This window comes from Bison bison, unplaced genomic scaffold (genome assembly GCF_000754665.1).
Source record: "Bison bison bison isolate TAMUID 2011002044 unplaced genomic scaffold, Bison_UMD1.0 scf7180017864212, whole genome shotgun sequence".
Lineage (NCBI taxonomy): Eukaryota > Metazoa > Chordata > Mammalia > Artiodactyla > Bovidae > Bison > Bison bison.
Window position 1 is genome coordinate 2271134 of NW_011494784.1, and position 12320 is coordinate 2283453.

The 12320-nt window shown below is 36.4% G+C and overlaps 1 protein-coding gene across 1 annotated transcript in view; it reads right to left on the reverse strand.

Moving 5' to 3' along the window:
* Positions 1 to 1926: 1926 nt before the first annotated feature.
* LOC104992145 (chromosome unknown open reading frame, human C9orf41) overlaps positions 1927 to 12320 on the reverse strand; it is a 42158-nt gene continuing 31764 nt past the window's right edge. Inside the window, 2 exon segments of the mRNA XM_010844893.1 lie at positions 1927 to 4518; positions 5179 to 5282. Of these exon segments, the coding sequence (XP_010843195.1) occupies positions 4417 to 4518; positions 5179 to 5282 (206 nt within the window). The 3' untranslated portion in view covers positions 1927 to 4416.

The window sequence follows — 12320 nt, forward strand, 5'->3', positions numbered from 1 at the left end:
GGCAGGCAGATTCTTTGAGACATCGGGGAATCCCTGATATGAGCATGCTTCTTCATAATTTCTAAGGCACATGTGCAAGAATGTCTCTGTATGCATGTTTAGTTGCACAGTCATGTCTGACTCTGTGCAATCCTATGGACTGTAGCCCGCCAGGGTTCTCTGTCCATGGGATTTCCCAGGAGAGAATACTGTAGTGGGTTGCCGTTTCCCCCTCCAGGAGATCTTCCTAAACTAGGGATCGAACCCAGGTCGCCCACGTCTCCTACATTGGCAGGCGGATTCTTTACCACTGAGCCGCCTGTCTCTACAGAATGGAATTCCTGAGTAGTACAGCGTTATGTTTAACTTCACCTGGACTAGCTTCCTAAAGTGCTTTTTACAAGCTTATTCTAGTACAACTAAGATGCCTTTTTTGGCACATCCTCACCAGTAAACTTAGTACGGGCCTACCTGAGCAGTGTGGTACATCTCATTGTGGCCTGTTTGTATTTCCCCAGTGAAACTGGGCATTTTTTTTACATAGTTCATGAGCCATTCCTGGAGCAGTAATTCTGGCTCTTTACTCTGCATGGTGTCTTGTTGAGAAGTTCTAAACGTAAATGTGGTCTACATTATCAGTCTTTTCTTTCACTGTTTATAGTTTATGCTTCTTTTTTGTCTTAAGGCGTAGGCCTTTTCACCATCACCTCTGCTTCAAGACCACTCTGCCTGATCCCAGCCAGCCTCTGCTTGGCCCAACTTGGATCTGTAGCTTTTTGTGAAAGGATTGTTAAATTCTTTGCAGCTTTAAAAAGCTGATATGGTTGTTTTTTTCTAACTGATTTGGAAGAGCTTCTTTTATATTCTGGAAAGCAATTTTCTTATGAGTAGTAGCTGTTGTAAATATTATAAATATTTCCTCCCAGTATGTCTTGTATTTTTACTGCCTGATATCTTAATTTTAACAGTCAAGTTTATCAATGTTTTGTTTTCTGGTTTACACATACTACTTGTTAAGAAGTCCTTTCCTGTTCCAAGTTCTAGACATTGTATGGTTTTATATTTTTGCTTCCATATTTAAATCTTTCATCCATGTGGAACTGATTTGTGTGTATACAGCAGTCAACACATATGGAAATCACATTTACTTGTCCACTATGTGCTTTCACATATTCACATAGAGGCATACATCAGAGATATTGCAGATACCACTGCAATAAAGCTAATATCACAATAAAGTGAGTCACAAATATTTTGGTTTCCTAGGGCATATGAATGTTATGTTTACACTGTACTGTCATCTATTAAATGTCTTTTAAAACGTGCATACCTTAAAATCAGTGTTTACAGATCACCACAGCAAAATACAATAATAATGAAAAATTTGAATTACTGCAAGAATTATCAAAAGGACACAAAGACATGAAGTGAGTAAATACTGTCGGAAAAGTGATGCTGACAGACTTGCTAGACACAAGGGTTGTCACAAAACTTCAATTTGTTAAAAAAAAAACAAAAAACACTATTTGCAAAGTGCAATAAAAGGAGGTATGCCTGTATAATAATATTTCACAGTACAGAGGACCTCATAAAAACCACTGAACTAGGTGGTATCAATCCTCTTTCACAGATGAGGAAACAAACTCAGAGTGCTTTGCCCAAGATCACAAATAATTCAGGAAAAGTAAGTGCCAGTCCAGTGCTGGACTGTTGCTGGAATTTTCTTCTACTGGTTCCTTTATAATTCTTGTTTGATTATATAACAAAACCAAAGACCAAGTTTAATTAGTACAAGGCCTAGCATACTCAGAGTTCAACTAATCATATTGACTTTCTAGAAGCATATAAAAGGCTAATCCCAGGGTCCAAATGTATTGTTCTCAATTAATTAAAATTCCCATATCTATGGTTATCCCATGTTAGATGGAAACAAGCAAGCAAATACAGTTTCATAGCAATTGTCAGATTTTAATATTCAAGAAAAATTAAGTCCATCATACACATTAAAAATATAGGAAATTTCATGCAGACATGAAGCTTCCAATTCAGCCTTTGTGGCAACTTTTAGAATGAGTTACATATAAATACAGTACATTTTACAATTCCCAAACTTAATTTTATACTGTGATTTATACAGCTTCTCTTCATATTTTACATATCTCATCTTGCTCACTTGATTAACATACCCTAGCCTGTACTGCTTCCGATTATGGAAATAAAAAAAGAAACAAAAGCAAGCAGAATGACCTATCTCCTCCCACTTTATGAAAAAAATGAAAAATCTGTGTATAGTTATTTAAGAAAAATGTTTTCAACTTTAAGGCTTACACACTTTAGTAGCTATTTCTACACATAATACAAAATTAAATCCTCCAGTGACACCTCTATTATTGACTGATACCACAATTTTCAAGTTTAGAATATATTAACTATAAAAGCTATAAGAGAAAAAAAGGGATGCAAATTTGTGTAGTATATTTTAAAAACAGCATTCATAATATGGAGGAGAAGTCAAGAAACAAATGAAATAACTGATTTCATAATTAACTAAAAGCTGTAATTTAGAAGTAGAAATAACATTATTAAAGGATAAAACCTGATAGCAAAAATTTTAAGAAATGCCAACCCATTGGTGTCAACCTGTTTTGCCCTTTATGAGAAAACCAAAATCATTTGTTTTGATACAAGCTGTAAAAAAGTGAATACTTATCAGTGAATAAAAAGCATTTCTAAATCACAAACAGCATGCTTCCTTTCAATGGCTTTTTAGAAATACTTATGCTCTTTTTTAAGTTTCTTTCTTTAAAAGAAAATAAGTTCGTTTTTTTTTTCCCTTGCAATTAATTTCAAGTTCATCCATGTGGTAGGTCAGAATTCCCACTAAATGAACATCTGCCAAGTACTCAGGAACACAAAAAAAGAGAAATAGTTTTTCAGAAACATTCAGTAGATTACATACAGGTGTCTATAACTTGACAAATCAACTTAATGGAATCATTTATCACATCATGGGCATAAAGGCCCCAGGCGCTCCTGTAGTGTATGCAGAAAAGATCCTACTGGTTAGGATGTCAAATCACACCAGGACTCCCCTCACCTAACTGACAATAAAGGTGTAAAGATTTATAAATAAGTTTTCCTATGAAAACATGACATTTATGTTACCAGCACATTACTGAGATTAAGTCTATTTAATTAAAATTGCCACAGAGGTCACTTAATGTCATCACAACCATCTATGAAAATATTCAATATTACTCCCTTTTCTCCAAGAAAAGGTTAAAACACATTAAATTAGTCACCTATTTATCAAGCTACTGGAAAACAGGGTAATAAACATTAAAAAAATACAAAGGAAAACTCCCTCCAAAAAAGATCTGCTAGAGGTAGAAATTTAAAGCAGCATATACTGTTTTAGCTATAGCTATCAGGGAACAAAATGGATACTAATCTGAAATTATGCTAATGGTTGCTGCTTACAATATTAAATACACAGACCATGGGCAGTTATTTATCCCTAAATTTCATAATGAAAATTTCTCCACATTAATACTATCATGACAGTTTTTACTAGTATATAATTGTTTTAACGGAAAAAAAAAGTGCTTGCTTTTGTAATTCAGGTAATCTAAAGGAAAGACATTATTGTAAACATCTAACTGACAAACTGTTTATAGTTTGAAATCATATATTTCAAATGGGCAGATTTTATTCTTATTTTCCCAGTTTCCTAGCGGTACCTTTAATAAATACTTGTGTGCCTCACTTAGAATGCTGAGATCTCATATATTTCAGAGTGATCCATGATGAGTATGCTTTCAAAGTGTTCAACTTAGTGTGACCAAAAGACTAATTTGATCCTATAAACTCAGCATTTTGTAAAGATGAAATGTTTGATGCTAACTATAAATCCAGCTGAGCTAGAAAATAAAATAATTTGAATGATAAAAAAGGATAAGTATTTTCTGTATAGATTGCTTAGGTTCAAAGTAAACAAAATCCCAATTCCAGATGTTGAAAGTGACAAAGGATCCTTAAAAAATAACAAGTACGATGCATACAAAACAACAAAAAGGGAGATTTTTATGGATTGCAATACTATAAGTTATTCATATGGCAGACTTAACGGACAGCTTCATGAAGACACTGGAAATTAAGTTTTTTCTACTGAAAGATAATTCTGGGCTTCAAGGAAAAAGTATATTTGAAGACATTTCCTCCATTTTTACTTGTGTAGTACAAATATGCATGGCATAGTATATTTCTGAAAAAGCGATAGACATATTAAGAAAATAGACACTATTTCTAAATTTTGTTAGGAATAAGAAGGCACCACTGATTTGAGGTTGTGTCCTGTCATTATGATAGTTGATTCTGAGTTGTTTATTTCAGCATTTGCTATTAAACTTTTTTCTTGATGATAATCACTTGAGACTGTTATTGTGGTTTACGGACCACAAACAAAACACATTCATAGTAGTATTTCATCATGGATAGATCATTCACAGTATATGTTGACAAGACAGATTCTTTTTCCACCTGAAATGCAAACAGTGATCATAATGATGATGAAGACAACATGCTATTTTAAACATATTCTGTGTATTATTCATTTATTACACATACATACCCTCTAAGATTGGCACTGTAAGTAATCTCAAATTACAAACAATAGGTCACACCTACAGTAAGTGGTGAAACTGGAATTCACGCTCAAGAAGTCTTAATTCCAGAGCCTGAACTCTAAACTACTATAATGTACCACTTCTTTTTAAGAACAAACCTGTTGTTTTTTAAATGAATCAAATGCTTCTAAATAAACTAAAATAGTCGAAGTAACATGAAACCTTATAATCATATAAGGGAAGACCACACAGTACAAAAGTACATATAGTAAACTATCCCTCTTACATCTGACCTCTCATCCCATCTACCTGCGATGTGTCTACAAAGGCCAGTATTATGATAATGGTCAGCTAACCCTTATTGAAAGGTGATTATACTAGGTATGACAGCTTTCCACTTACATACACATTATCCCAAATCCTTATAATTCTAAAAGCTAAGAAGTATTATTTTCACTTCATGGGTTAGAAAACAAAAGAGGTTAAGAAGTAAAGCCAGTAACTGCCATGATATCACCATTTCTGTTTGAGTGCTCTGAAAGTTAAACTTTGACAATACTCATTCCATCCTTACCTCTAACTGGAATCCATACTGCAGAACAACATTTTTTATATCCTCATAGCTTAATTCTATGGAAAGTTCATTCGCCAAATTTTCAAAGTGGTACAGCAGAGGACCTATAATTTAAAGATATTATGACACTACTTAAATATAAACATACACTACTAGCTGTTTAAACTGAACTCCCAAGATAAGTAATAAGTTGGGCAGAGGATGAAATATAAAACGGAGAAGTAAAGAACTGTTATATTTGCCAAAGACAAGTATCCCTAAAACTTTGCCATTTGAGTGCTGGGCCTACATTCACAGGGAGTGAGTCCCTCTGGTGTAAGAGCCTTGCACTGTGATTCTCCCCGTCATGGGCTTTATACCTATTAACTCTCTAAGTTCCTGAAGGAGTGGCTGAATCACAGAATACCAGGTCCCCAAAATGCAAGGGTATACTGTAACTATCATTCCATAAGTATATGCAAAACTGCAGTTACAAACTATTTTGTGAAAACAGAGAAGGGTCTTCAAGCCAGGCTGGGCAGGAAAAAGTGTAGGGGTCAGGGGGGTTGGAGAGTTATAGGTATGGCTTCCTGGAAGGAAAAGGTGATACTAGAGCTGGTTTATTTATTTATTTTTTTTTTGGCTTGTGGGATCCTAGTTCCTCAACCAGTGATCGAACCCAGGCAACCACAGTACAGATGTTCCAAGTCCTAATCACTGGACCACCTAAAGCTGGCTTTTTTAAAGCACAGTTAATATTCCAGCTCTAACACCAACTAATTCTTCCCCACCTGTAACATGACTTTAATGTGATATAACACACCATGCATACAGAAGGTGCTAGGTTAACCACAGCTATTACAACTTTTTAAAATGACATCCCCCCTTTATTATTCTCTCACTCTAGACATCCAAGGAACTGTTATCTGACTCAAACCAGATATTCCATTCTTTTAAATTTCACATTTTGCCCAATCTATCAACTTCATCCAGGTAACATTATCATTCCATAGTTATACTAAAGGACTAGACAATCTTCTCTTTACTTTCATTGGGTTAATTATAAATCCTGAGACCAACTCACCACCCCCACCCTACCTCACTCCTCTTACCATGTGTTAATAAGCACAAGAGATAAAAGCAACAAACAAGACAAAATTGCTGGTCCCAAACTGCTAGGACTCTGTGGAACCTACTTAGGGTAAAAAGGTTTTTCTTCTTCTTCTTTTTTTTTTTTTACTGTCCATAAACCACTAGAATAAAATAATTATAATTTATATATTAGTGTTCTTTTCAAGGAGAAGGCAATGGCACCCCACTCTAGTACTCTTGCCTGGAAAATCCCATTGATGGAGGACCCTCGTAGGCTGCAGTCCATGGGGTCACTAAGAGTCGGACATGACTGATTTCACTTTAACTTTTCACTTTCATGCATTGGAGAAGGCAATGGCAACCCACTCCAGTGTTCTTGCCTGGAGAATCCCAGGGACGGGGGAGCCTGGTGGGCTGCCGTCTATGGGGTCGCACAGAGTCAGACACGACTGAAGCGACTTAGCAGTAGCAGCAGCGGTTCTTTTCAAAAGATAGTAATGATTGCCCACCAAACTACTCTATCAAAGTTAAGTTCCTGTTAAGTTTTATTAGTACTAGTAAAAATGGACGGTGCTATCATTTACTGAGCACCTGTTGTATCCAAGATCATCCCAGAGCTTTTGAAGCATTCTTTTATTAAAGAATGCAGAGCCTCACAGCCAAGTATCTCCAGTACTAAAGCGTATGCTGTTCCTCCTCTATTATTTGAAGAACCTCCAATAATACTGTTTTATTATATTTACATAAACACATTCCTATACTTCTTACAGACTCAGACCATATTTTATTTCTACTCATGTTGTGTTTCATTACAAGCTACATGAACAAAGGAACATGTCTTATGTTTCTTTTTAATCCATTATAATGCCCAGCATAGCACTGAATATAGTTAATCATCTGTAATTTTACCACCTGAAGACAACCATTACAGTTGCTTTGTATTTTTCAGTCTCCTACTACAAATGGTACTTCAACAAACATATCTGCTTATATTTCAGAAATATATTACAAAGACATGCCTTGCAGTGGAGTTTCTAGGTCAAAGAGAGTAAATATTTTTACTAACTTGATTCAGACTGCCAAAATGCTTTCCAAAACAGACATACTACTTTTCACTCACAATTGCAATTAAGTACTTGTTTTAACACCTTACTTAACAAGGGGTGGGAATGCAATGGTACCGTCACTCTGGAAAACTGGTTGGCGGTTTGTTGTAAAGTTATACATGCATGTTCCACATATGACCCAGCAATTCCACCAGTAGGAATGAAAGCTTGTGGCTACACAAAGATTTATACATGAGGGTTTATAGCAACTTTATTCATAATCGTAATAATTTGGAAACAACCCAAATGTCCATCAGCCAGCCAAAGAATAAACAGAATGTAGTATATCCATACAATGAAATACTACTCAGCAATAAAAAGAAAAAAGCCACTGGTACATGCAACAAAATGGATGAATTTCAAAAGCATTATGCTAAGTGAAGGATGCCAGACACAAAAAGCAGCTTACTCTATGATTCTATTTATATGGTTTTCTGGCAAAGGGAGAACTATAATAACATAGTTCTACCTGCCAGATACTGAAGATGAGAGAACTGACTACAAAGGTCAGAAGAGACCTTTTTCGGGCAAGTGATAGAAATGTTCCCTATCTTGATAGATGTAATGGCTGCATGATTATCCAGCTTCCAAAATACTTCAAGTTATACATTTTAAAAAAGTGAATTTATTATATGTTAACTATACCCCTCCTCAAAAAATCTAAATTATAAAGAAAAAACACACCAAGTATTTTTATTAAACTAAGTATTTGCTAATTTGGCAAGAGGAAAATGATAGGCCATGCATAATTTCATCTGCATTATCTTGAGGCTGAGCAGTTTTTCACATTTATTATGCTCATTCTTTACTATTTTTAAATTTTTATTTTTTTAATTTACTTTATGGCCATGCCACAAGTCATGCAAGATGTGAGTTCACCAACCAGGGATTGAAACTGTGCCCCCTGCAGTGGAAGAACAAAGTCTTAACCACTGGACCACCAAGGAAGTCCCCAGCTCATTCTTTAAAGGAATGTTTATCAAGCACCAAACAAATACCTGGCACTGAATATATAAAGATGAATAAAACACTATCACAATCCTGAAGGAGTTCTTTATTTTCTCAATTCTCCTGTCTCTTCACAGTTTTTAAAATTTTTTATTGAAGGGATAATTGCTTTACAGAATTTTGCTGTTTTCTGTCAAGCCTCAACATGAAATCAGCCATAGGTATACATATGTCCCCTCCCTTTGGAAACTCCCTCCCAATCCCACCCCTCTAGGTTGATACAGAATCCCTCTTTGAGTTTCCTGAGTCATACAGCAAGTTCCCACTGGCTATCTATTTTACATACGGTAATATAAGTTTCCATGTTTCTCTTTCCATACATCTCACCCTCTCCTCCCCTCTCCCCATGTCCATAAGTCTATTCTCTATGTCTGTTTCTCCACTGCTGCCCTGTAAATAAATTCTTCAGAACCATTTTTCTAGATTCTGTATATGTGCGTTAGAATACGATATTTATCTTTCTCTTTCTGACTCACTTCACTGTTTCAGGTTCATCCACCTCATCAGAACTGACTGAAATGCGTTCTAATGGCTGAGTAATATTCCATTATGTGTATGTACCACAACTTCTTTATCCATTCATCTGTCAACGGGCATCTAGGTTGCTTCCATGCTCTAGCTATTGTAAATAGTGCTGTAATGAACAATGGGATGCGTGTGTCTTTTTCAACCCTGGTTTCCTCAGGGTATATGCCTAGGAGTGGGATTGCTGGGTCATACGGTGGTTTTATTCCTAGTTTCTTAAGGAATCTCCATATTGTCTTCCATAGTGGCTGTATCAATTTACATTCCCACCAACAGTACAAGAGCATTCCCTTTTCTCCACACCCTCTCCAGCATTTATTATTTGTGGACTTTTTGATGATGGCCACTCTGACTGGTGTGAAGTGATATCTCATCGTGGTTTTGATTTGCATTTCTCTAATAATGAGCGATGTTGAGCATCTTTTCATGTGTTTGTTAGCCATCCGTATGTCTTCTTTGGAGAAATGTCTATTTAGGTCTTTACCCCACTTTTTCACTGGGTTGTTTGTTTTCCTGGTACTGAGTTGTATGAGCTGCTTGTATGAATTAATCCTTTGTCAGTTGTTTCATTTGCTATTATTTTCTCTCATTCCTAGGGTTGTCTTTTCACCTTGCTTATAGTTTCCTTTCCTATGCAAAATCTTTTAAGTTTAATCAGGTCCCACTTGTTTACTTTTGTTTTTATTTCCATTACCCTAGGAGGTGGGTGATAGAGGATCTAGCTTTGATTAACGTCATCGAGTGTTCTGCCTCTGTTTTCCTCTAAGAGTTTTATAGTTTCTGTTCTTACATTTATGTCTTTAATCCATTTTGTCTTCACTTTTTTTTAATGGCAATAACAGAAGCAAAGAAAACATTTTTCCCTTAACTGTAAGTATAATGTAAGCTCAATAACAGAAAGCTAAAATAACATGAATAACATAAAATCAAACCCATGTCTAATCCTAGTAAAGACAGATAACCACTTGAAAGCTTAATGTATCTCCTTGCAGTCTTTCCTTGATGCATTAGAATGAGATATTACATGTACAGTTTTGCATCTTATAGCCCAGGGAAACAAACAACTATAAGCAAGAGCCAGCAGCAACAAGAGAAAGCAGAGGCTGACCTGCAAAGATGTGAGATATTACAATTATCATACAAAATACACTATTTTCAGAGAAGTAAAAGACCATCGAGAAAACATATGCAGAGAACAGAACCTTCTTAAATGGCATAGCTAACCAAAAACAAACAAAATAATAAAAATAACCTCCCCCCCCCACACACACAGTCCCCACCAAATAGAAATGAAATAGATGTCAGACACAGTGAAACAAAAAAATTGTGAATGGGAAGACAGGTCAGAATAAATTACCTAGAATGCAGGACAGACAGACCAAAACAAGAAAAAAAAAAAAATAGCAAGTAAAGCAAAGTGAAAGCTTTGTTGAGAAGGTCGAGAGTACATTTGACTGCATTTCCAGAAGAAGAGAAAAAGAATGTGGGAGAGGAGGTACACAAAGAAATAATAACTGTTATTATTTATTTTGATGCTAAGGTTGTCTCATTGGCAAGTGGAGATCTGTTTTAAGCTAAGATTTTTCAGAACTGATGAAAAAATTTACAGACTCAGGTGGCCCAACAAACTGTATAGTTTTTAAAAAGAACAATGTACATCTGAATATAATATTGAGCCTGAAAAAAACTACAAAGTGAAAATCTTAAAAAACAAAACTGATTACTCAAAGAAGCAACAATTAAAATAGCTGAATTTTAAACAACAAAATAGAAGCTGCTGGAATGATGTCTTAAATGTGCTGAAAGCTATATGCCAACTTTGTACTCCATACCTAAAGTTGCTATGGAACTAGAAGTATGAGCATAAACTCACGATTTATAAACATGAACTCATGTTTATAGACATAGAAGGATACATACATATACTTATAAAAAGGCCTACAAGCAACACCATGACAGTGGGAGAATGCAGAATTTTGTTTCTACATACCATTCCCCATTAAAAGGAGCCAGAAATCCTTGGAAAAACTGGCTGATCTCAGACAGAAAAAGTGGAACATGAGCCCAGAATACCTAGTTATGCCAGAAAGAAAATGCTCAGACAATGGCAGGGATATGTCAAAAGGACACAGGAGCCAGCTTGAAGGAGATCCCATTTTACTGAATCTGGGATCAGATTAGATCAGATCAGAGAAGTCGCTCAGTCGTGTCCGACTCTTTGCAACCCCATGAATGGCAGCACGCCAGGCCTCCCTGTCCATCACCAACTCCCGGAGTTCACTCAGACTCACGTCCATCGAGTCAGTGATGCCATCCAGCCATCTCATTCTCTGTCATCCCCTTCTCCTCCTGTCCCCAATCCCTCCCAGCATATGAGTCTTTCCAATGAGTCAACTCTTCACATGAGGTGGCCAAAGTACTGGAGTTTCAGCTTTAGCATCATTCCCTCCAAAGAAATCCCAGGACTCTCCTTCAGAATGGACTGGTTGGATCTCCTTGCAGTCCAAGGGACTCTCAAGAGTCTTCTCCACACAGTTCGAAAGCATCAATTCTTCGGCACTTAGCCTTCTTAGTCCAACTCTCACATCCATACATGACCACAGGAAAAACCATAGCCTTGACTAGACGAACCTTTGTTGGCAAAGTAATGTCTCTGCTTTTGAATATGCTATCTAGGTTGGTCATAACATTCCTTCCAAGGAGTAACTGTCTTTTAATTTCATGGCTGCAGTCACCATCTGTAGTGATTTTGCAGCCCCAAAAAATAAAGTCTGACACTGTTTCCACTGTTTCCCCATCCATTTCCCATGAAGTGGTGGGACCGGATGCCATGATCTTTGTTTTCTGAATGTTGAGCTTTATGCCCACTTTTTCACTCTCCACTTTCACTTTCATAAAGAGGCTTTTGAGTTCCTCTTCACTTTCTGCCATAAGGATGTCATCTGCATATCTGAGGTTATTGATATTTCTCCTGGCAATCTTGATTCCAGCTTGTGGTTCTTCCAGTCCAGCGTTTCTCACGATGTACTCTCCATATAAGTTAAATAAACAGGGTGACAATATACAGCCTTGACGAACTCGTTTTCCTATTTGAAACCAGTCTGTTGTTCCATGTCCAGTTCTAACTGTTGCTTCCTGACCTGCATACAGATTTCTCAAGAGGCAGATCAGGTGGTCTGGTATTCTCATCTCTTTCAGAATTTTCCACAGTTGATTGTGATCCACACAGTCAAAGGCTTTGGCATAGTCAATAAAGCGGAAATAGATGTTTTTCTGGAACTCTCTTGCTTTTTCCATGATCCAGAGGGTGTTGGCAATTTGATCTCTGGTTCCTCTGCCTTTTCTAAAACCAGCTTGAACATCAGGAAGTTCACGGTTCACATTTTGCTGAAGCCTGGCTTGGAGAATTTTGAGCATTACTTTACTAGAGTG